This window comes from Mustelus asterias, unplaced genomic scaffold (genome assembly GCF_964213995.1).
Source record: "Mustelus asterias unplaced genomic scaffold, sMusAst1.hap1.1 HAP1_SCAFFOLD_290, whole genome shotgun sequence".
NCBI lineage: Eukaryota > Metazoa > Chordata > Chondrichthyes > Carcharhiniformes > Triakidae > Mustelus > Mustelus asterias.
The window spans coordinates 546,426-570,316 of NW_027590255.1; the positions used below are offsets into that span (position 1 = coordinate 546,426).

At 46.1% G+C, this 23,891-nt stretch overlaps 6 protein-coding genes across 6 annotated transcripts in view; 3 read left to right on the forward strand and 3 right to left on the reverse strand.

The window, feature by feature from the left end:
• The window catches only part of LOC144486124 (histone H2AX-like), a 216,899-nt gene extending 213,753 nt beyond the window's left edge, over positions 1–3,146 (forward strand). Inside the window, exon 4 of the mRNA XM_078204222.1 lies at positions 2,757–3,146. Coding sequence (XP_078060348.1) covers positions 2,757–3,146 — 390 coding nt within the window. The remainder of the gene's footprint in view (positions 1–2,756) is intronic.
• Positions 1,205–1,819, forward strand: LOC144486114 (histone H2B 1/2-like). The gene has a single exon (XM_078204212.1). It carries the CDS (start codon positions 1,232–1,234, stop codon positions 1,604–1,606), a length of 375 nt encoding a protein of 124 aa, XP_078060338.1. The 5' UTR covers positions 1,205–1,231; the 3' UTR covers positions 1,607–1,819.
• Positions 3,147–15,583: 12,437 nt separating the features above from the next.
• On the forward strand, positions 15,584–15,973 carry LOC144486139 (histone H2A-like). Its single transcript, XM_078204234.1, has one exon. It carries the CDS (start codon positions 15,584–15,586, stop codon positions 15,971–15,973), a length of 390 nt encoding a protein of 129 aa, XP_078060360.1.
• Positions 15,974–16,735: 762 nt separating this feature from the next.
• Positions 16,736–17,146, reverse strand: LOC144486122 (histone H3). Its single transcript, XM_078204219.1, has one exon. It carries the CDS (start codon positions 17,144–17,146, stop codon positions 16,736–16,738), a length of 411 nt encoding a protein of 136 aa, XP_078060345.1.
• Positions 17,147–18,494: 1,348 nt separating this feature from the next.
• LOC144486123 (histone H4) lies at positions 18,495–18,806 on the reverse strand. Its single transcript, XM_078204220.1, has one exon. It carries the CDS (start codon positions 18,804–18,806, stop codon positions 18,495–18,497), a length of 312 nt encoding a protein of 103 aa, XP_078060346.1.
• Positions 18,807–19,864: 1,058 nt separating this feature from the next.
• LOC144486121 (histone H1-like) lies at positions 19,865–20,515 on the reverse strand. Its single transcript, XM_078204218.1, has one exon. The coding sequence runs from the start codon at positions 20,513–20,515 to the stop codon at positions 19,865–19,867; it is 651 nt and encodes a 216-aa protein (XP_078060344.1).
• Positions 20,516–23,891: the final 3,376 nt, after the last annotated feature.

The following is a 23,891-nucleotide window of genomic DNA, read 5'->3' on the forward strand; positions in this document are numbered from 1 at the left end:
GCTACCAATTTGGAAATATTACCTTTAATCCCAAATCATTGATACACAGATTGTAGATAGCAGTGGCCCAAACACTGATCCTTGTGGTAGCCCACTTGTCATAGCCTGCTTACTTGAAAATGACCCATTTGTTCCTACTCTCAGTTTTCTGTCCATCAGCTCGTTCTCAGTCTATTCCAGGACATTCTCTCCCCCAGCCCCCCCCCCCCCAGCCCCCACCACCCCCCCCCAGCCCCCACCACCCCCCCCAGCCCCCACCACCCCCCCCCCCAGCCCCCACCACCCCCCCCCAGCCCCCACCCCCCCCCAGCCCCCACCCCCCCCCAGCCCCCACCACCACACCCCCCCCACCACCCCCCCCAGCCCCCACCACCACCCCCCCCCAGCCCCCACCACCACCCCCCCCAGCCCCCACCACCACCCCCCCCCAGCCCCCCCCAGCCCCCACCACCACCCCCCCCAGCCCCCACCACCACCCCCCCCAGCCCCCACCACCCCCACCCAGCCCCCACCACCCCCCCAGCCCCCACCACCCCCCCCCAGCCTCCACCACCCCCCCCCAGCCCCCACCACCCCCCCCCAGCCCCCACCACCCCCCCCCCCCCCCAGCCCCCACCAACCCCCCCCCCAGCCCCCACCACGTGCTCTCATTTTCTTTATTTGCCTCTGGTGTGGAACCATATCAAGGCTTGTAGCCAGTAATATCCAATTCTGATTCCACTGCTTCTTGCAGTCAGCTTTTTGTTTTAGCAACAATGTCAATGTGGCTGCTGCTCATCAAACTTATTCCCCTTCCACACGCCCAGATACTGTACACTGCCAGCTCCCGGTGATGGGCGGAAGTAAAGCAGAGCAGTTGGTGCTGGTGAGGAAGGGGAAATGTATGAACAGTATCAGCAGTCTGATAGAGTGATGTGGGATTAGCAGCAGAGAGAATGCGCTGGTGCGGCAGAGGGAGTGAGAGAGTCAGTGGGTTGGGTGGATCGGGGCGGACAAGGGGAAAGGACGGATTGACAACAGACTGGTTGCTGCTCAAATCCACAAACTCTGTGTTTGTGTATCTGAACTAACCAATCAGAGAGAGAGCGTCACGAATTGACATCATTGTGAATGAGCCAATGGGGAACAGGGCTTTCAGCAATCCTTCATTAGCATAGGCCTCTGCTTTGGTCTATAAAAGAGGAGTTCCGAGCGCGACTCAGTGATTCTGTGTCTGAAATTAACTGTGACAATGGTGGATGAGAAGAAAGCAGCTCCTAAGAAGGGGGCGAAGAAAGTGATTAAGAAACCGGTAATAAAGGGCGGCAAGAAGCGGCGAAAGTCGAGGAAGGAGAGTTACTCCATCTACATCTACAAAGTGATGAAGCAGGTTCACCCCGACACCGGCATCTCCTCCAAGGCCATGAGCATCATGAACTCGTTCGTGAACGATATTTTCGAGCGCATCGCGGGTGAGGCTTCCCGCCTGGCCCATTACAACAAGCGCAGCACCATCAGCTCCCGGGAGATCCAGACCGCCGTGCGCCTGCTGCTGCCCGGGGAACTGGCCAAGCACGCCGTGTCGGAAGGGACAAAGGCGGTGACTAAGTACACCAGCTCCAAGTAAAACTCCCCATGGACTGAAAAACATCCCAAACACAACGGCTCTTTTAAGAGCCACTCTCAATCTCCCTGAAAAAGCTGTATCATCCATTTAGTTTCAATTAATCTTTCACTCTGAAGCGTCTCGAACAATCTAATTGTTGTTTTTACTGTTGATCAATGATAGGTACTGAGTAATGCAAGTTGATCGCCCAGCGTCTGATTAATAATGTTTCATGAATTAATTAATTGGTTTCCGACCGCCTCTGCACTTAGATCTCAGAGGCCCGTTTCCCCGACTTTAGCGAGAGAGAGAGCTAATGGAGCAAATGTGTCAGCTTCCAATTCTGTTCCAGTTTGGTCTTAATAATCGATCAGTTTATTCCCTATCAGCCCCGATTGTGCAGGAACCTGAGTCTCGGCACTGGTCAATTTACACCGAAAATGTTCACTCCCCTCTTGATTCTCACGAATATGGAGAACATCCCGTCCGTTTACAGAACGATGTCAATGAGACTTTCTGGCGGCGAGTTCGAGAGTTTTAAAAAGGGCCGAGATTAACCCCGAATGGATCCAGGATTCTAAAAGCAAATCTGCAACTTGGGATAAAATGTGAAATGGTGCAAACACAGACTGATGTTTTAAACACTTTGTTGTTCAACAGTTAATTATTGAGAGATTTTATTTGAAATGTATTTCTTGTTTTATAAATATATCTGCGAACTTTTCAAAAATGAATAGTGAAAATTTTGTTATTTTCGACTTATTTTCCGAAAAACCCAGGCTGAAAATCAGAAACTGCCAGATCCAGGTTAACTATAGACTGGGGAAGGAGAGAAAGGGAGATTCTTAGCTTACTCAAAATTAATTAACCATTACCTATTCGTATAATTTTCGAAACTCTTGTTCTTTCCGCTTTGGCGGCTTTTACAGTTTGAAATGAAATCGGTTGGAATCTGAGATTTTGGCGCCGTTATTTTCCGCTATCACTCCGTGGGCTCTCCGGATTGGTGCGTTAAGCAGATTTCTGATTGGTCATATGAACAAGATGCTGAGAGGCAGCAACAAAGTGACCAATCAGCAATGTCCGCACCTCCATTCCTCCCGGAGCTATAAGAGAAGCGAAAGGGAGTGGATTTCAGCATTCTTGTGCAAGTGTTTGTGAGATTGTGCAGATGTCTGGAAGAGGAAAGAGCGGCGGGAAAGCACGGGCCAAGGCCAAGTCTCGCTCCTCCCGGGCTGGACTGCAGTTCCCGGTGGGCCGTGTTCACAGGCTCCTGAGAAAGGGCAACTATGCTGAGCGTGTGGGTGCCGGAGCCCCGGTCTATCTGGCTGCTGTGCTCGAGTATCTGACCGCTGAAATCCTGGAGTTGGCCGGGAACGCGGCCCGGGACAACAAGAAGACCCGCATCATCCCCAGACACCTGCAGCTGGCCGTCCGCAACGACGAGGAGCTCAACAAGCTGCTGGGAGGAGTGACCATCGCTCAGGGCGGGGTGCTGCCCAATATCCAGGCCGTGCTGCTGCCCAAGAAAACTTCTGCGGCCTCGTCCAAGAGCAAGTGAAGCGACCATTCTTTAATCTGATAACACAAAGGCTCTTTTCAGAGCCACTCACTTTTTCTGGAAAAGGGCGATCTATTGTTTGCCCCTCAGATGCTGCGCTGCTATTCACAGTCCAGCTGTTTCCCGCTTTGTTTTATCAATCCGGAGTTCCCCCTGTGTACGATAGTAAATAGACCCCATCAGTCTCGCAGCAGATAGAGGAATTCATCAGGCGAATACACCATCCACATTACGATAGTATTGTCACAGGCAGTATTTTAATGCATGCAAGTTGCTGTTTTGTATTAATAGTTGATATCTGGAACTGGGGTTCTGATTTCAGTTAATCAACAATTTCATTTGCGCCGTTTTTTGTGCAGCAAATAACCATCTGTGCAAACTAAGACTTTATTCCATTCTTACACAGATTGTTACAGGTACAGAGAGGATTTGAAGTCTATCTTCCGCCACTTAGTGCGTTAGACTCGATCTCCGACCCTTTTCTCTCAAGCCCATTCAGATTTAACACATAAACTCACAGGATCAGTGAAAGGGCTGCTTGCTGGCAGCAGGGAGTCAGAGATGGAGTTATTGTCACGGTGGATTGATCTGTTTCTGATTTGTTTACTGATGTTTTCAGTTCCCTCTCTATATTGAGCTCAAGTGAATAATTGAACGACATGGTGTCAGAATCAAGGTTTTTATAAATCCTTCAGTTTGCTTCATACCGAGTCCATCCCGGTGCATTATCGACAACAAGGAAGAATTTCGCAGTTGGAGAATTATATATTTTCCTCTGTCGGATGATCTGGGCGTCGCTCCCGGAACAGAGTAAAGGCGGAAATGAAGAGGTTATTCTCGGGCTGATCTGTTTATTCCGCAGCTTTCCCAGAGGACGGAATCAGCGAGATTTCTGCACACACAGGACCTGAGTCCATTGCAACGCTTTAAGATCTGCCTCCCCCCGGCGCTCCCTATTCTCCAGACACAAAGCTGCCTGTTCCACCGGCGGGATCGGGCCGGGGATTCTCTCCGCACTTCCCATTGTAACATTCCCGGCCGCTTTCAGGGGATAGGATCAGAAATCAGCCGTTTCCCTCTGTCCCTGTGAAGCCTGTGTGAAGGAGTTGGTTGGTGATCTCCATGTTTCTGCTTTTCCACTGAGCTGAGATTTGCTCCGTTTTAAATTGCTGAACGGGGTCTGATTACCGCGGGTTATAGATAAGAGATTGAGAAATTTAAACTGTTCCTAAAATAGCGCCAGGATTCTGTGGCGGAAAATACAATAAACAGATTATAAAGTGTGAGATTGAAATAGTTTCCTGAACATTCAGGCGTTCCGTTATTTTGTATTTTTCCTGCACTGAAATTGGCGGGTTTTTCCAGTTTGAAAATGTGAACCAATCAAAACCTCCCATTTCTTCTCCCTGGCTCTCCGATTGGTTACGAATCTGATTGAAATGTGAGTGACCAATCAGAGCTCGAGTCTGGCTGCAGCCTCACAAACCGCTCACAATGATTATTAATAGAGATTAAACTGACGGAATCTGTATCTTCTCTCTCACCTGTACTTGAATTTTAAAATATACTTTGTTTCCACAGACAAATTATTGAAGGAAAGTGAATAAATGTGATGTCTCCTCCACGCAAGTTACAGGGAAGTGAGTCGCCAGCTCCTTCTCACGTTGTCTCTGACGGAGCTCAGACAGTAAGAAGTCTCACAACACCAGGTTAAAGTCCAACAGGTTTATTTGGCAGCACAAGCTTTTGGAGTCTCAGGCTCCTTCAGGTGAGTGAGAAGCTGTGTTCACAAACAGGGCACATACAGGCACAAACTCAATTTACAAGATAATGGTAAGAATGCGAGTCTTTACAGGTAATCAAGTCTTAAAATTACAGACAGTGTAAGTGGAGAGAGGGCCAAGCACTGGTTAAAGAGGTGTGTATTGTCTCCAGCCAGGACAGTTATTGATATTTTGCCCAGGCAAGTTGTGGGGGTTACAGGTAGTGTGACATGATTCCAAGGTCCCGGTTGAGGCCGTCCTCATGCGTGCGGAACTTGGCTATCAGTTTCTGCTCAGTGATTCTGCATTGTCATGTGTCGTGAAGGCCACCTTGGAGAATGCTTACTCGAAGATCAGAGGTTGAATGCCCATGACTGCTGAAGTGTACCCCGACAGGAAGGAAGCACTCCTGCCTGACGATTGTTGAGCGGTGTTCATTCATCCGTTGTCATAGTGTCTGCATAGTCTCTCCAATGTGCCATGCCTTGGGACATCCTTTCCTGCAGCGTGTCAGGTAGACAACATTGGCCAACTCGCAAGAATATGTACCGTGTACGTGGTGGATGGTGTTCTCATGTGAGATGATGGCATCAGTGTCAATGATCCGGCACATTTACCGAGGTTGCTGTGGCAGGGTTGTGTGGTGTCGTGGTCAATGTTCTCCTGAATGCTGGGTAATTTGCTGCAGACAATGGTCTGTTTGAGGTTATGCGATTGTTTGAAGGCGAGAAGTGAGGGTGTGGGGATGGCCTTGGCGAGATGTTCGTCTTCATTCTTGACATGTTGAAGGCTCCGGAGAAGATGTCGTAGCTTCTCCGCTCTGGGGAAGGATTGGACAATGAAGGGTACTCTGTCTATCGTGTCCTGTGTTTGTCTTCTGTGGCACATCGGAACTGTCGATCAATGAGTCGAGCACCATATCCTGTTGTTATGAGGGCATCTTTCAGCGTCTGTAGGTGTCTGTTGCAATACTCCTCATCTGAGCAGATCCTGTGTATGCAGAGGGCTTGTCCACAGAGGACGGCTTCTTTAACGTGTATAGGATGGAAGCTGGAGAAGTGGAGCATCATGAGGTTATCCACGTGCTTGCGGTACAGTGAAGTGCTGAGGTGACCGTCCTTGATGGAGATGCGTATGTCCAAGAATGCAACCAATTCCAGACACACAGACATCTTATTAGTTCAACGGTCTCAGAGAGCAGAAATAGTTGCAGACACATTTTCAATCCATCAATCAAACAGAGCAGGAGAGACAGACATTTTTGTCCATGTGACTCTAAATATCCTACCAGGATGGCCGAGTGGTTAAGCGGTTGGACTTAAGATCCAATGGACTTATGTCCGTGTGCATTTGAACCGCACTCCAATTAAATGGACTTTTAACACTACATTCTGCACCCTCTCCTTTTCTTCTGCTCTATGTGCTGTATGAACTGTCTGCTTTGTCTGTATAGCACGCAAGAAAACAATACTTTTCACTGTATACCAATGCATGTGACAATAATAAATCAAATCAAACCCAGTACCATTGATAGTGGGATCCATAAATCCAAGTCCAAATTGACTCCTGCCATCAGATCATCACAGTGTCAATCCCACAATAGAGCATCCTTAGCTCCAAATTAAATATATGATAAAACTGACACATGGAATCTCATTAAAAGTTACACAATGAACATTAATAATGTACTCTGAGATTCGACTTAAATACATCACGCAAATCAGGGGTTTTGAATTGATTGTACTAATGGCCACAGTGAATATTCACAAATACATTTGATACAAATCCAAATCTGAAATACATTCTCAGATTGAGGTATGATTTGATTTATTATCATCACATGTATTAGTAAATAGTGAAAAGTATTGTTTCTTGCGTGCTATACAGACAAAGCATACCATTCACAGAGAAGGATAGGAGAGAGTGCAGAATGCAGTGTTACAGTCATAGCTAGGGTGCTGAGGCCATCTCCACCGCCCCATATGGAACAGTGTGAGTGAGAGGAAACAAAGAGTAGTGGTTAATGGTTGTGTTTCAGACTGGAGGAAGGTTTCTAGTGGAGTTCCCCAGGGATCGGTTTTAGGAGCCCTGCTCTTCCTGATATATATTAATGACACACACCTTGGTGTACAGGACTCAAGCTCAACATTTCCATACGCCACCAATCTTGGAGGCATTGGCAACTGTGAGGAGGAAAGTGGGAAACTTCAATAAGACACGGGCAGCTTGGTGGAATGGGAGTGGTACAGTGGTTAGCACTGCTGCCTCACTGCGCCAGGGACCCGGGTTCGATTCCTGGCTTAGGTCACTGTCGATGCGAAGTCTACACAATCTCCCCATGTCTGCATAGGTTTCCTCTGGTCATTGGTCATGCTAAATGCTCTCTCAGTGTACCCAAACAGGCGCCAGAGTGCAGTGACTAGAGAGTTGTCAGTGTAACTTCATTGCAGTGTTAATGTAAGCCCTACTTGTGACACAAATAAATAAACTTTACAAGTGGCACTGGGAAATGTTCCAGCACAGATTGCCCTGTGCCTGGGCAAGTCAGTGTCCTGGATAGAGCACTTTCCGGGGCGCAGAGCATTGTTTTTATTAATTCATGTGATGGGGGCATCACTGGCTTGTTAGGCCATTTCAGAGGGCACTTAAGAGTCAACCACATTGCTGTGTGTCTGGAGTCACATGTAGGCCAGAACAGTAAATTTGGGCAGATTTGCTTGCCTAAAGGAGCATCAGTAAATGAAGTGGGTTGTCATGACGTGGTCATCATTAGATCTTAATTCCAGATTTTTTTAAGTTCAAATTGCACTCTCTGCTGTGGTAAAATTTGCTCCCATTGCATTACACTGGATCACTAGTCCAGTGACAATACCACTACACCATTACCTCCCCATGTGGGAACTGCGGCCGCCATGAGTGGATATTAGGAAGTGTTTTATCTCATGCTGATTGTCAGTGAGCTGAAACATGAACTCTGTTTCTCTCTTTGCAGATGCTACCTGACCTGTTGTGTATTCCAGAATTTTCACCTTGTTTCAAAATTCCAGTGGCCACATGATTTTACCAGTGAATTATTGTAGCTGTTGCTCAGAAAAATGAGGCCAGAAATGGACAAAGAATCCATTTGAACCAGGGTGGATGTTGGTTGTGAAAATTGGTGTCTCACTTTCTGTGAAGGTATGTTCTTGTTGGCTGGCTTTGAACTGGAGTGTTGATGGAAGAAAAGCTGATGGGTTTAACCCTGAGTACATTTGAGACCAGTCGGCCCCAAACATTTCTCATCAAGGTGTCCTGTACAGTAACAGAGACTGACAGAGACATTGCACACTCATATAAAATTAGTAATGGAAAGGGAATCAGTTCTGCACTCATATGCAGTGTCAAACGTAAGTTAATTCCACACTGAAATACTGAAACAGAGACTAAGAGAGTTAGTTCCACATTGACATCAAATCAGAACATATGAAGCAGGAGTAGCAGAAGGCAATTTGTTCTTTCGGGTTGCCCCACCATTCAGTAAGATCATGGTTGATGTGATTATGGCCTCAACTCCATTTTATTGCCTGCCCTATAACCCTTGTCTCTCTCGTAGATCAAAATTCTTCCTACCTTAGGATGGAATCTAATCAATGCCAAAAATTAAGGACACTTTGAGAGGAGAAATTCCTTCTCATCTCCATCTTAAGTGGGGCATACTTTATTTTTAAACTGTGTCCTGTAGTTCCAATTTTGCCCATAAATGGAAACATTCCTCTCAACATCTACCCTGTCCAGTCTCCTCAGATTCTTCCATGTTTCAATATGATCATCTCTCATTCTTCTCAACTTCTATGATATTAGCTTAACTTGATTAAACTTTCCTCATAAGATGACTCCTTCATCTTAGCAATCAACCAAGTGAATCTTCATTGCCTACAATACAAGTGTTTCCCTCTTTAAATCAGAGAAAGCATATAAACGTGTAGACTCAGCAATGCCATGTATTTGCAGCAACATTTCCCGACTTTTATACTCCACATATGTACTTATAATTACAGTTAGATCCTCTGTACTGTAACATTCTGCTGTCTCTTCCTCTAATTAAATAATGTTCTGCCTTCCAATTCTTCCCACTGAAGTGGAAAGCCTCACTCTTTCCTACATTGTATCCTACTTGCCAGATTTGTGTCCACTCACTTAACCTCTCTATATCCCCTTGCAGACTTTTTGTGTCCTCCTCACAACCTGCTTTCCCACTTACCTATATATTGCCTGAAAATTTGGTGTTGATCTGTCCCTTCATCTGGGTCATTAGTATAGATTGTAAATAGCTGAGAACCCAGCACTGATCCCTGTGGCTCTCTACTAGCAGCAGTTTGCTAAGCTGACAGTGACCCACTTCCATACAGTAACAGAGACTGACAGTTAATTGCATACATTATTAATAGATAGCTAGGGAGTTATTTCCACAATCACACAGTAACAGATTGAGAGAGAGTTAATTCCACATTCACACTCAGTAATAGTTTGAGAGGGAGTTAATTACACATACACAGTAATTGGTTGAGAGAGTGTCAATTTCACACTCTCACACTAACATATTGAGAGAGAGTTACATCCACACTCTCACACAGTAATAGATTGAGAGAGAATTAATTCCACACTCACACTCAGTAATCGATTGAGAGAGAGTTAATTCCACACACTCTCAGGAATCGATTGAGAGGGAGTTAATTCCACACTCGCACCTAGTAATAGATGTGAGTTAATTCCACCCTCTCACACAGTAATAGATTGAGAGAGTATTATTTGCACACTCGCACTCAGTAATAGATTGAGAGATAGTTAATTCCACACTCACACTCAGTAATAGATTGTGAGAGAGTTAATTCCACACTGACAGAGCAATAGATTGAGAGAGAGTTAATTCCACACTGGCAGAGCAATAGATTGAGAGAGAGTTAATTCCAAAATCACACAGTGATAGATTGCGAGAGCGTTAATTCAACACACACGCAGCAATCGATTGAGAGAGCTACTTCCACAATCACACAGAGGAATAGATTGAGAGAGAGTTAATTCCACACACACGCACACATGCACACACAGTCATAGGATAGAGTTAATTCCACACTCACATACAATAATAGATTGAGAGATTTAATTCTGCACAGTAATCGATAAAGTATTAGAAGAGAGTCATTTCCACACTCACACACAGTAATAGAGTGAGAGAGAGTTAATTCCACACTCTCACACTAATAGATTGAGAGTTAATTCCACACCCATACAGTAATAGATTGAGAGAGTTGATTCTTCACGCACACTCGCTGATAGATTGAGAGAGTATTCATTGCACACTTACACTGCTTCTAATGTGTTTACATCTTTCTTTCGATAAGGGGACCAGTACTGTATACAATCCTCCAGATGTGGTCTCACCTCGTCCTGTTCAAGTGAAGCATCAATTCCCTACAATTCCTCACATTAAGCAATAACATTCTATTTGCATTCCTAATTATTTGCTGTACATCTATATTAGCCTTTTCTGATTCATGGACGAGGAACCCAGAACCAGAGGGTTTTCACACAGAGTTGTGAGTGTCTGGAACGAGCTGCCAGAGGCAGTCGTAGAGGTGGGTACAATTTTGTCTTTTAAAAAGCATTTAGACAGTTACATGGGTAAGATTGGTATAAATTGGAATTGTAGGGAATTGGGGCGGCACGGTAGCACAGTGGTTAGCACTGCTGCTTCACAGCTCCAGGGACCTGGGTTCGATTCCTGGCTTGGGTCACTGTCTGTGTGGAGTTTGCACATTCTCCTCGTGTCTGCATGGGTTTCCTCTGGGTGCTCCGGTTTCCTCCCACAGTCCAATGATGTGCAGGTTAGGTTGATTGGCCATGCTAAAATTGCCGCTTCGCGTCACGAGATGCGTAGGTTAGAGGGATTAGCGGGTAAATATGTCGGGATAAGGGGGTAGGGCCGGGATGGGATTGTGGTCGGTGCAGACTCGATGGGCCAAATGGCCTCTTTCTGCACTATAGGGCTTCTATGATTCTGAAGGGATACAGGCCGAATGCAGGCAATTGAGACTAGCTTAGTGGTATAAACAGGGCAGCTTGGACAAGTTGGGCCAAAGAGCTGTTTCCATGCTGTAAACCTCTATGACTCCAAGGATCCTATCAGCCTTATTAATAACTGTTTCAACTTGCCTTGCCCGCAACAGAGCATTATACACTTGAAACCCAAGTTCTCTCTGCTCCTGTACTTCCCCTAAATGCTGCACCATAATGGGCATATTTTCTCCTCATGTTTCTTGTACCAAAATGCATTTCCTCACATTTTGCTGCATTGCAATTCATCTGCCAGGTGTCTGCCCATTTGGGCAACTTGTCAATGTCCCTCTAAAGTCACTCAGCATCATTCTCACAATTCACTATTCTCCCCAGCTTGGTATTGTATGCAAATCTTGCCCTTAACATCGATCTCTAAATGGTTTATATAAATCAGAAAAAGCAAGTGTCCCAACACTGATCCCTGGGGAACACCACTTTCAACTCGTCTCGAGTCTGAGAAATGCACATCTATACCCAACCTCTGTTTCCTATCTTTCAGCCAACTTCTAATCCATGCTGCCAAGGACCCATCAATCACAAACATTTCTAATTCGCTCACCAACCTGCCATGTGGCACCATATCAAATGCTTTCTGAAAGTCCAAATATACAACATCGACAGCACTACCCTCATCCAATGTCTGTGTCTCATCTTGCCAAACATGACCTGCCCTTGAGAAAATTATGTCATCTGCCGAGTATGAACTTATATTTCTCTGAGAGTATATATATATCTTATTTCATACTGTGGCCTCCATCTGTTTTCTCACTATTGATGTCCAGCTGAGAGGTCTGTAGTTTCCTGGGGTATCCTTTGCGCCTTTCCTGAAAAACAGCATTACATTTGCAATCCTCCAATCCCATGGGACTAATTCTGTGTTCAAAGAGGCCAGGAAGTTTCTGTCAATGGCTGCGCAATTTGCTCCCTCACCTCTCAGCAATCTACGATGCATCCAGTCTGGACCTGGTGACTTCTCTACTGAGAGTGCTGCCAGAGTTTTAGTGCCTCTTCTTTATCTATCACTATACTGTTCAGTTACTGAGCACCCATATTTTCAACAAGGCCATTGTCACATTGTTTAATTTTGTAAAGACAGAAGCACCGTACTCATTTAGTATCTCTGCCATACCCTCTGCTTCAGTGACCAGTTTACCCTGCTCGTCCCTTATGAGCCCCACTTTATCCTTCACTAACCTTTTCACATGTATATGTTTGAAGAACATTTTACTATTTGTTTTAGCGCAGCCTGCTATCCTTTCCTCATGCTCCCTCTTAGCCTCCCTTATTAAAGCCTTAGCCTCTCTCCTGCATTTGAACTGTTTTTCCTGATTTCTATTGCTATTATTATTCCAGCATGCATCATATGTCTCTTTTTTCTTCCTTATTTTCTCATCAATATCCTTAGACTCCAGGATACTCTAGCTTTGGATGCTGTGTATTTATTTCTGGTGGCTATGTACCTGGCTGGCACCCTATTCATCTCAACTTTGAAAGTCTCAATTTTTCATCCACTGTTTCATCCTCGCAATTTGCCTCATTTGCCACATTTTGCCAATTCACATAACCTATCTGTTTCCTTTTGTAGCCTCTTTACGTACACTTTGCAATTAATTTCTTGTCAATCTTTATGCTGTCAGCAAATTTAACAACCGTATCTTCAGTCCCTTCATCAAAGTCATTTTTATAAATTGTAACAAGTTGTGGCCCTGGTACAGATACACCATTCGACATATCCTGCCACCCAGAAAAAGATGTGGAGATGCTGGCATTGGACTGGGGTAAACACAGTAAGAAGTCTAACAACACGAGGTTAAAGTCCAACAGGTTTATTTGGTAGCAAAAGCCACCAGCTTTCGGAACAGGCTGCCCCTTCGTCGTCGAATAGCTGTCAGGGTAACAGCCTGTAGTTCCCTGTTTTCTCTCTCCATCTCTTTTTGAATAAAGGTGTTACACTTTCTATATTTCATTCTAATGGAACATTCTCTGAACAATAAGAAGTCCCACATCACCAGGTTAAAGTCCAACAGGTTTATTTGGTAGCACAAGGTTTACTTAGTAGTAAAATAAACCTGTTGGACTTTAACCTGGTGTTGTAAGACTTCTTATTGTGCTTACCCCCCAGTCCAACCCCAGCATCTCCACATCACATTCTCTGAAGCCAGGGAATTTTGCAAAATTAAAACAAATGCATCAGCTATCTCATTAGCCACTGATTTCATGTCCTGAGTGTGAAGCCCATCCGGACGCAGGGATTTGTCAGCCTCCAGATCCGACAATTTGCTCAATACCACTTTCCCTGGTGATTGTAATTTTCCTGAGTTCCTCCCTCCCTTCCATTTGCTGATTTCCAGCTATTTTTGGGATGTTACTTGTGTCCTCTATAGTGAACACAAATGAAAACTACCTGTTCAATTCATTTGTCAATATCCTATTTTCCATTATCAATTCCCCAGATGCACTTTCGATAGAACCAATGCTCACTTTAACTCTTTTATTGTTTAAATACCTACAGAAACTCTGACTATCCACCTTCATGTTACTGGCTGCTTGTCATCTTCAGCTTGTTAATTTCCTGATAAACTCAGCTTTAACAATTGTTTGTGGACAATTCAACATTCCCACCATCCTCTATCAAGAAGCTTTCCCTGAAATTAAATAAGGGGATCAGGGATTATGGGGAAAAGGCAGAACAATGGGGATGAGAAAAATATCAGCTATGCTTCATTGGCAGAGCAGACTCAAACGGCCGAGTGGCCGAATTCTTATTTCTTATGTCTTATGGTCTAAATTATCCCTGAAATGTCTCATCTCATTTTACGGTGAGGTTCCCCCATTCAGAGCTAACAGTTTATCTCTCTGCACCCTATCAAATCATTCATTGTAAACATCTCACTCACATCACCACTTAATCTTCCATGTTCAGGTTATTACAGGACTAGTCTTTGCAATCTGTCCTCATCATTTGAGTCTGGCATCACTGGTCAAATTCTGCTGCTCCCACTCCAAGGCCAATCTAACCTTCCTGGGATGAACACAGTGATCTAAATGGGGTCTGAACAGAGTTTTCTGCAACTGTAACACAAATTCCAATCCTTCAGAGACTATTAGCTTTATTACTTTACCTACCAGTTAATGATGTTTGTACACTGGAGAGGTGATGGCCGAGTGGTATTATCACTATGCTATTAATCCAGAAACTCAGCTAATGTTCTGGGGACCCGGGTTCGAATCCTGCCACAGCAGTTGATGGAATTTAAATTTGATAAAAAATATCTGGAATTAAGAATCTACTGATTACCGTGAGGCAATTGTCGATTGTCAGAAAATCGTATCTGGTTCACTTGAGGGAGGAAGTCTGCCGTCCTTACCCGGTATGGCCTTCATGTGACTCCAGAGCCACAGCACTGTGGTTGACTCAACTGTCCTCTGAACAAGGGCAACTCAGGATGTGCATTAAATGCTGGCCAGCCAGCGGTGCCCATGTCCCAAAATGATTTTTTTAAAAACACGGCCCTCTGTTCGTCTACAGTTTCCTGCATCTCGCCACAAACATAACCACTCTGCTCTATTACATCACAAGGACGTTTCAAACTAAATGTGTTCCCAAGGATAATCTGTTTCTGTCACTATGAACTTTTCTCGTTGTTCTTTCAGCCGGTGTAAATCCAGAGAATGGAAGGGATGGAGGGAAAAATCTTTCCCGAATCCTATTTGGTCATCATTCCAATAACATTTGGGTGAGGAAATCTAATCGTCAGTCTCTGTGAAAAGCTGTATCCGGCACCTTCCTATTCGATGGTTAGAATGCAAAATGGAATAACTTCCACTGCTGTTTGTGTCTCCTGTCCTGTAAACCAAACATTAACCCAGAATTCACTCAGCTGCCTTCGCTTTGTGCTGAAAGCTGTTATTATTCTGTTATTTTCACAGCCCCTAAATGACCTCATTCGCGGCTATTTTTCGCGGTAACGGTCCCTTCTCTCAATTCCTGAAATGTTCGTTGATTCATCATTTTATTCACAGTAATTCCCCGCAGGGTAACAGTCCGGAGTGGGATTATTACAGAGGAGAATAAGGACAGTGTGAGGACTCGATCCGGCTCCCTGTTTTCAGTGAAGGACACTGGGTTCTGATTGAAGACTAAACGGAGTGTTTTCCTTCTGGGAATGCTGTGAACAGGGATTGATTCCCGCCCGGGACAGTTAGAAAGCGACAAGAGAATGAAGCACATTGATAGAAAATGTTAAAGTCGCGCCTCCGATTGGTGACGGGAAGAGCTGAATAAAAGCAAATCAATAGAAGGGATTTGAAATCTCTGACTAAGGGCGACATTGATTTGAATTCGCTCCTTTCCCACAATGAAATTGGCGGCTTTTGGAAATGGACAAATTCTCTGCTTCTGCCGGTTGTTGTGGGGAAATCCCGCCCTCTTCTGTTTCCAGTGAGCTGATTGGTGAAGAATATAGGCAAATGAGGTGAATAGAGCAGCGGCCAATCAGAGGAGCTGTCAGTTTATAAGAACAGTCAATGCTGGAGAAATTGCTGATTCTTTGTGAAAGTGTTTGTGAGATTGTGCAAATGTCTGGAAGAGGAAAGAGCGGCGGGAAAGCTCGGGCCAAGGCCAAGTCTCGCTCCTCCCGGGCTGGACTGCAGTTCCCGGTGGGCCGTGTTCACAGGCTCCTGAGAAAGGGCAACTATGCTGAGCGTGTGGGTGCCGGAGCCCCGGTCTATCTGGCTGCTGTGCTCGAGTATCTGACCGCTGAAATCCTGGAGCTGGCCGGGAACGCGGCCCGGGACAACAAGAAGACCCGCATCATCCCCAGACACCTGCAGCTGGCCGTCCGCAACGACGAGGAGCTCAACAAGCTGCTGGGAGGGGTGACCATCGCTCAGGGCGGGGTGCTGCCTAATATCCAGGCCGTGCTGCTGCCCAAGAAAAGCAGCGCTGGGACCGCGAAGAGCAAGTGAAGCGACCATTCTTTAATCTGATAACCCAAAGGCTCTTTTCAGAGCCACTCACTTTATCTGAAAAAGGGCGAGCTGGTGTCTATCGGTCAGTTTCTGCACTGCTATTCACAGCACAGCTGTTTCCCGCTTTGTTCTATCAATCCGTACGATTGACACATACAGTATTTTAATACAAGTTGCTGCTGTTTATCGGGGAAACAATCCCAGTGAACTAAAATGATCCAATTTCCAATATAATTGCTTTAAAATGTGATAGTCTGCGAGGACATTCATCTGCAACCCATCGGTTTTCAGAGCCAGTCATTGTATCTGGAAAAGTGTTAATTATTGTCTATGCGAATGTGCAAGCGTTTCTGCAATGGTTATATCGGTGTGAGTGGGTTACTGTTTGAGATGCTTCCTGACTGTTGAAAATTGCGTCACTCACGCCGCGACTCGAAACATGAGGACAAAGTGGATTTGGGGAATTATTCCTCGGAAACTGAAATGATCGCAGGTTTAATAAAACCACTTTAAAATTAAACTGCAGTAGAATTGTTACCGGCATCGTTTTTAACTCATCAAAGGATTGGAGATATGATTTACCTCAATGCAACGGAGAGTTACTTATAACATTAAGAGGTTTCAGTACTGGAGTCCTGGGAATATTCTGTCCTGGGAATTGAAACACGAGAATCGTTAACAGGAGATCGCAGCTCTTTCATTTGCCGATTTGGTGGCTCTTAAAAGAGCCGTTGTTGTACTTGGTGCTGAGGCCGGGGTTTAGGCGCGTTCCCCGCGGATGCGACGGGCCAGCTGGATGTCTTTGGGCATGATGGTGACTCGCTTGGCGTGGATGGCGCACAGGTTGGTGTCCTCAAAGAGCCCCACCAGGTAAGCCTCGCTGGCCTCCTGCAGGGCCATGACGGCCGAGCTCTGGAAGCGCAGGTCTGTCTTGAAGTCCTGAGCGATCTCTCGCACCAGGCGCTGGAAGGGCAGTTTGCGGATCAGCAGCTCGGTGGATTTCTGGTAGCGGCGGATCTCCCTCAGAGCCACAGTGCCGGGTCTGTAGCGATGAGGCTTCTTCACTCCGCCCGTGGCTGGAGCGCTCTTCCGGGCCGCTTTGGTAGCCAGCTGTTTGCGAGGAGCTTTCCCTCCGGTCGATTTGCGCGCTGTCTGCTTGGTCCTGGCCATTTTCTGAGCGGAATCAGCACAATCTGAGACACAAACTGTTAATACAGAGTCTGCGCTGCATCCGCCTTTTTAAACTCTGTGAGGAACCGCCCCCAGCGGGAATTGGCCCAGGAAGTTTCAATCAAACTCTGACCAGGGAATTAATGTCTGTAACTCAGGTTCTGATTGGTTCAGTTGTTTTGTTAACCGCGCCTTTCAGAAATTGGGCAGTTTTCGATGCAGGAAATAGCCGTCTGTATAAAAGACTTTATCCCGTCCTTATTAAAACAAACATTACTCGAAATATTGAAGATTTGAAGTCTATCTCCCTGCACTTAGCGCTTTAGACCCTTTCCCCGCTCTCTGGGCTGTTCATTCCCAGAATCTCCCGCTGTTCCACTCGATCCCTGTCCCTTTCCTCTCCAGCCCATTCAGATTTCCCCTCTCCTGTCGTTTGTAACATTCGCTGCCGTTTTCGGGGGCAAGGATCAGAAATCAGTCGCTTCTCTGTGTCTCCCTGAAGCCGGTGTGAAAGGGGTTGAGTCTGTTGTTTGTTACAGAGTGACTTCATATTTGTCCCGTTTGACATTACTGAATGGAGTCGTTTGCTGCCCGTGGCGGACAAATGTTCACAAATGAAACCTCTTTGTAAAATAATCTTATAGCAGAATATTAATTGAGAATCTATTTTTAATAAGTTAAAAATTTGTCTCAATTCCCTTTCCCGCGCTGAAATTGGCGGCATTTCCCCCCAATTCAAAATATCTGCCGGTTGACAGTTGAAGCCAATGATTGGTTCAATGTTCACATTCGATGCTCTGCGATTGGTTCAGAGCTGCGAATGCGGAGAGGATGGCCAATCAGAAGCAGGCTGGGGTTGGAGCGGCTCAAACTGCGGGAATTGCGGGTTTGTGAATGACTGAGCGGAAACTGATCAGTTTCACAAAGCGTCAGTTTCAGTGCAGGAAACAACCGTCTGGGGCAAATAGCATCACAACTGGGACTGGTTCCAGTGAACGATTCACCGGCTGCTGCTACTAAACTCCGCTATTCCAGAGAAAGCTTTTATAAACTCTATCCAAACACTGAGTGATTAAACAGGAGTGATGTGGCGTTTCACTGAGGGCACATGTCAACTGGGGGCTGCTCAGACAATCCTCTTAAAAATTTCAAAAACAATTCCTATCGCCGCTCCAAATGAAATGTTAAATTCGGTGATTCCCGCACTGTAACCTAAACAAAACAAACATGCATCTCAAACACTGAACAGCCTGCCCCAGCTGCCGTTCCCAGGTCACTGCTCTCTCTGTGAAGCGGTGAGTGGCTCTGAAAAGAGCCTTTGTGTGTCCGGGAGAAAGGATCGAGTTGTTCAGCCGCCGAATCCATAGAGAGTGCGGCCCTGGCGTTTCAGAGCGTACACCACATCCATGGCAGTGACCGTCTTGCGCTTGGCGTGTTCAGTGTAGGTGACCGCATCCCTGATCACATTCTCCAGGAAAACCTTCAGCACCCCGCGAGTCTCCTCATAGATCAAACCCGAGATCCGCTTGACACCGCCACGGCGAGCCAGGCGGCGGATTGCTGGCTTGGTGATGCCCTGGATATTATCACGGAGCACTTTGCGGTGCCGCTTTGCGCCGCCTTTACCCAGTCCTTTGCCTCCTTTCCCTCTGCCAGACATGATGATTCTTCACTCAGATCTCTGCACAATATGAGAGAGGAACTCTTTCAGGCTCCTTTTATACAGCCCTTATCGGCCTGTGGAGGCCGAGACGTTGAGCGTCTTCAAGACAGAACTTGATAAATTCTTGATTTCTCGAGGAATTAAGGGCTATGGGGAGAGAGCGGGTAAATGGAGTTGAAATCAACCATGATTGAATGGTGGAGTGGACTCGATGGGCCGAATGGCCTTACTTCCGCTCCTATGTCTTATGGTCTTATGGACTGAGAAAGGCGGAGTGAGAGCGGAGAGGGGAGGAGACAGAGTGAAGATTAAACGCAGAGCGGGAGGGAGGAGAGAGCCGGACTGACACACACACACAGAACGGCCCCTGATCTTTCAGCTCCACCTCCAGTTTCTGCAACCGCCAATTTCAACCCGTTTAATAACAATGGAAGCGAAACACAGCTCCCCACATAAACCCTTCCAGAGCCACCCTTCACACTCAAGAGTTTCCACAAACCTGGAGCTTTGAAATATGGAATCAAAACAGAAAATGCTGCAAATAATCAGCAGCTCCGGCAGCTTTTGTGAAGAGGGAGTTAACGAGTCGGTTCGTGACTTTTTGCTTTTGTGTTTGGCCCCGTTATGATTCCCAGTCAGTAATATTCCGACTTAAACACAGCAAGAATCGAGGAAGAATCTCCCTCAGGAACATCCTCACCCACATCCGCTTCCAGCTGTTTACAAATACCTTATTGCAGCTGTTTGGGGAAATCTCCTGAGTTAAAATTGAAGTTGGAAAGCGGTATTTAGCCGCCAGTGTTACTGTCTCACACTGAATCTACCAGACATCTTTATTATGAGAGAAAGTGGCGATTGAACAAATGTGAAATTCAAATGAAATTCAGCCTCTACTCTGTTTTGCTTTAGTCTGAATTTGAAATGATCTCTATTGAGAATGAGCCGGGCCGCGGGACAGGAATCATTTTCTTGCGGGATCAGCTCTTTCCTGAGAGATGTGGGTGGCTCTGAGAAGAGCCTTTGGGTTCAGAGGTTTACAATTTGCTCGGGTTGTTTCACTTCTTTCCTGGCGCTTTCTTCGCTTTTGCTGCTTTCACTTTGGGTTTGGCCTTGGATTTAGTCACTTTTTTGACAGACTTTCCGCCCGTCACCTTCTTCACAGGAGACTTTTTCTTCAGGGCTGCTTTCTTCACCGCCTTTTTTGGAGTTGCCGCCTTCTTGCTGCTTGTTTTCTTCGCTGTTGATTTCTTCACTGGAGTTTTCTTTGCTGCGGGTTTCTTGGCTGCTGCTTTCTTTGTTGTCACCTTCTTGGCCGCTGTTTTCTTTACTAAAGGTTTCTTGGCTGTTGGTGTCTTCACCTTCTTTCCCATTTTCCCCGGGTTTTCCTTCTTAGCGAGTTTGAAGGAGCCGGAGGCGCCCTGTCCCTTTATCTGCACCAGAGACCCTGTCTCCACCTTCCTCTTGATCGTTAACCTGATCTGGGAGACGCGCTTCCCCACATCCACTCCGCTGCCAGCCAAAGCTTTCTTTATCGCGGCCAGGGACATCCCATTGCGATCGCTGCAACCCGCCACAACATTGAGGATCTGCTCGCCTAACTTGGGACCGGCTGCCGCAGGTCGGGGAGCCGCCTTCTTCTTCCTGGGAGACTTCACTTGAGCGGGAGCGGCTGGAGGAGCCGTTTCGGCGGCTGCACTTTCAGTCATATCCGAGAGTGTGTGGAAAATCTGTGTGAGTCAGAACTGGATCCGAAATGAACCCAGTGGTGGCGGCACAGAGCAACTTAAAGGCAGAGAGCGGACGGAGCAGAGACAAGCTGCTGTCAGCTCCCGGCTCCTCCAGCCTCTCTGTGTTTCTCTCTCCTCACAAACTCTCCCATTGCAATGAAATTCCGCCTCTCCAGAGATCCAGCTCACATCCTTCATGTCTCTGACACACGAATGTTTGCTGTTGAAAAGGTTTCACTCGAACTGAGGACTCCATTTTCCACTGAAACCCGTTTTACTGCTGCACTGATCGCGCTCTCACACGCGATAGCTGACATGTTCTCTACTTTTCCACTGAAATCTTGAATTTAGCGAAACAATTGCCTTGAAATCTCACTTTGGGGCTCAGCAGGGGGATTGGGGGGAATCATTGATTGAAAATCGTTTTATTTAACACAAGAGAGACTCGGAGATCTCATGATCAGAACAGACACACAAACACAGCTGGATTAGTCTGAACCGCCCGCTCCTTTCATACACTCTCTCTTACACAATATTCACACCTACACATTCACAGGACAAAACATTTACCAACTGTAAGGTCCCAGGACGGAATTTCTCCTCCTTCCGGCCTTTGCTTCGGATTCCAGGGGGTTAGTTATAGTTTTTCACCTCAGTAACTGTTAAACACTCTGAAGCCCGCTCCCTGCAGATTGCCTTTGAATTCATTCATGGAATGTGGGTGTCGCTGTCTGGGTCAGCATTTATTGCCCATCCCTAATTGACCTTGGGAAGGTGGTGATGAGCTGCCTTCTGGAACCGCTGCAGTCCATGTGGTGCAGGACCACATCTGTTAACCAGATTCCGTGGCCAGAGCTAATCATAGCTGGGGGGTTTTCAGTTATTATAGTGATTGCAGACATCATTGTGTCTTTCGGGTGAAAATACAAATTATCTGCTCTCGGAGTCTCTAGATTTCCTGTTTTATTTGTTTCTTCTGCACTGACAGGTAACAGTAAATCACAACCTCAACAACCAGTGACAGCCAGTTAAATAATCATCCCCCACTCGCTGAAAGTGAAGTTTCTGATAGTGATGGACAGTTTCCGACCATCCTCCGATTGGGCCTGAGGAAACCAGATTCACTGTCAAAGCTGAACTTTGTTACAGAAGGGGTGGAAGAGCCAGGTGAGCGATGGTGGTGGAGTGGTGACTGTGCGAGCATTTGACCAAGAGTCAGTTCCTGACCATCACAGTGGTGATTTATTTAATTAACTATCGCAGGTCACAACAGCAGGTGGGCATTCCTAAAATAAAATTCACTAAAGATTCTCACCATCACTGTGGTTCTAATGGAAAATCCAGCTTCAATTTACTTTGTGGAAACTTTGTTAAAATGAAAGAACAGGCCTCAAAACTAATCAATGAGTTCTCAGTCAGAAACAATAGTGAAAAGGTGGCTGAAACTGTCCAGAAAAACGAGAAAAGCCAAGTTCAGTTTACAAACTGTGCCATGGACACACCAAAAGACACTAATAATTGCTGTTTGAGTGGCAGGTTGAGAGCATGGTTAATAAAGTATTTGGTTTTGTGAGCTTTATACGTAGGGACATCAAGTACAAGAGCAAGCAGGTTATGGGAAACCTGTATAAAACACTGATTTGGCCTCAGTTGGAGTATTTGACTCTGATCTGGACAGCAGTCGTTGGAAAGGATGTGAAGGCATTGGAGAGGGTGCAATAAATCTCTGGGCATGGGTCCAGGGATGAGGAAGTCCAGTTACATCGGTAGATTGAGAATTTGGGTCTGTTCTCTTTGACGAAGAGAAGGTTGAGAGGAGATTTGATAGAAGTGTTCAGAATTGTGAAAGGAGTAAAAGATTCTGTGCTGGGACCTTACAGTTGGTAAAAGTTTTGTCCTGTGAATGTGTAGGTGTGAATATTGTGGAAGAGAGAGTGTATGAAAGGAGCGGGCGGGTCAGACTAATCCAACTGTGTTTGTGTGTCTGTTCTGATCATGTGGAGGGAATTGGAAGGAGCTGATAGGGAGAAGCTGTCATGTCCCAATCTTCCTCTGTCAGGAAGTGTTCCCCAAACTGAATGGACAGGGCACTTTCCCGGTTACACTTCTCCGGCAATGCTAAATATTCTGAGTATTTGTTTTAATGTGAAACATTTAAGATAATTATACAAACACAATAAATTGTTGAGAGTAAAGAAGAAACATTAAAAATGAAAATTCATGTTGACGTCTCTCTGCTGAACTTTTAGTCTTTCCAGTCTGGGCCAGTGGTCTGATTAATCCGATGGTGCTTTTCCCAGTCGCCTGTGTAACGTGGCTTGAATCCCGGCCTTCCAGGTTTTGAACTGCATAGCGGAGCATTTGAGAAAGTATTGGGGCTGAATGGCCTCATCTAGCTCTAGTCTTCCTTCCGTCTGGTGAGCTGATCTGACATCCAACCCAGAGTGGAAATGCTGCATAGATTATCTTAAAAATGGTCTCTAAGCTGAGGGAGTGACTGTAAATCTCGTCAACACTTCCATCCTGACTAATTTCCTCCACTTCAAACCGTCCATCAATGTCAGAAGGAGTCAGAACTGGAGTAGGAGACTCCACCAATGATTGAGGTCCCATCTTTGACCACTCGAGCATCCTGCCTTGCCTCACACCTTCTCTGTTCTCCAGCAGCGGTGATGTTCCAGGGTCTTGGCTGCTCTGAATGGCCTGTTTGAGGGTCTCCTTGCTCCAAAGCAGATGACTTTTGATGTCTGCCAGCAAGTTGTAGAGATTTGGCTCCTCCTCATCTCCATCTCCAACTAGGACAGCACGGTAGCACAGTGGTTAGCACTGCTGCTTCACAGCTCCAGGGTCCCGGGTTCGATGCTCGGGTCACTGTCTGTGTGGAGTTTGCACATTCTCCACGTGTCTGCGTGGGTTTCCTCCGGGTGCTCCGCTTTCCTCCCACAGTCCAAAGATGTGCAGGTTAGGTTGATTGGCCAGGTTAAACATTGCCCCTTAGTGTCCTGAGATGCGTAGGTTAGAGGGATTAGTGGGTAAATATGTGGGGGTAGGGCCTGGGTGGGATTGTGGTCGGTGCAGACTCGATGGGCCGAATGGCCTCCTTCTGCACTGTAGGGTTTCTATGGTTTCTATGAACTTCAGACCAGTCGGGAACTTCCATCTTCCAAGCTTCTCGGGGCTGGTTGAACAGAAACAACAATAATTAAGGATTTTGCGGAGTTGTTACATTCGAGCAGATTTCCCCCTGGGGCATTTCATTAAACACCGGCTTTTTCACTTCATTATCAACTGCAGGAATGGCAATGGAATGTATTGGTCCATTTATCCTCACATAGGAGTTGGTTCGTCATGTTGA

Coding starts and splice junctions, on each gene's coding strand:
- LOC144486114 (XM_078204212.1), top strand. CDS start 1,232: ATGGTGGATGAGAAGAAAGCAGCTCCTAAGAAGGGGGCGAAGAAAGTG.
- LOC144486139 (XM_078204234.1), top strand. CDS start 15,584: ATGTCTGGAAGAGGAAAGAGCGGCGGGAAAGCTCGGGCCAAGGCCAAG.
- LOC144486122 (XM_078204219.1), bottom strand. CDS start 17,146: ATGGCCAGGACCAAGCAGACAGCGCGCAAATCGACCGGAGGGAAAGCT.
- LOC144486123 (XM_078204220.1), bottom strand. CDS start 18,806: ATGTCTGGCAGAGGGAAAGGAGGCAAAGGACTGGGTAAAGGCGGCGCA.
- LOC144486121 (XM_078204218.1), bottom strand. CDS start 20,515: ATGACTGAAAGTGCAGCCGCCGAAACGGCTCCTCCAGCCGCTCCCGCT.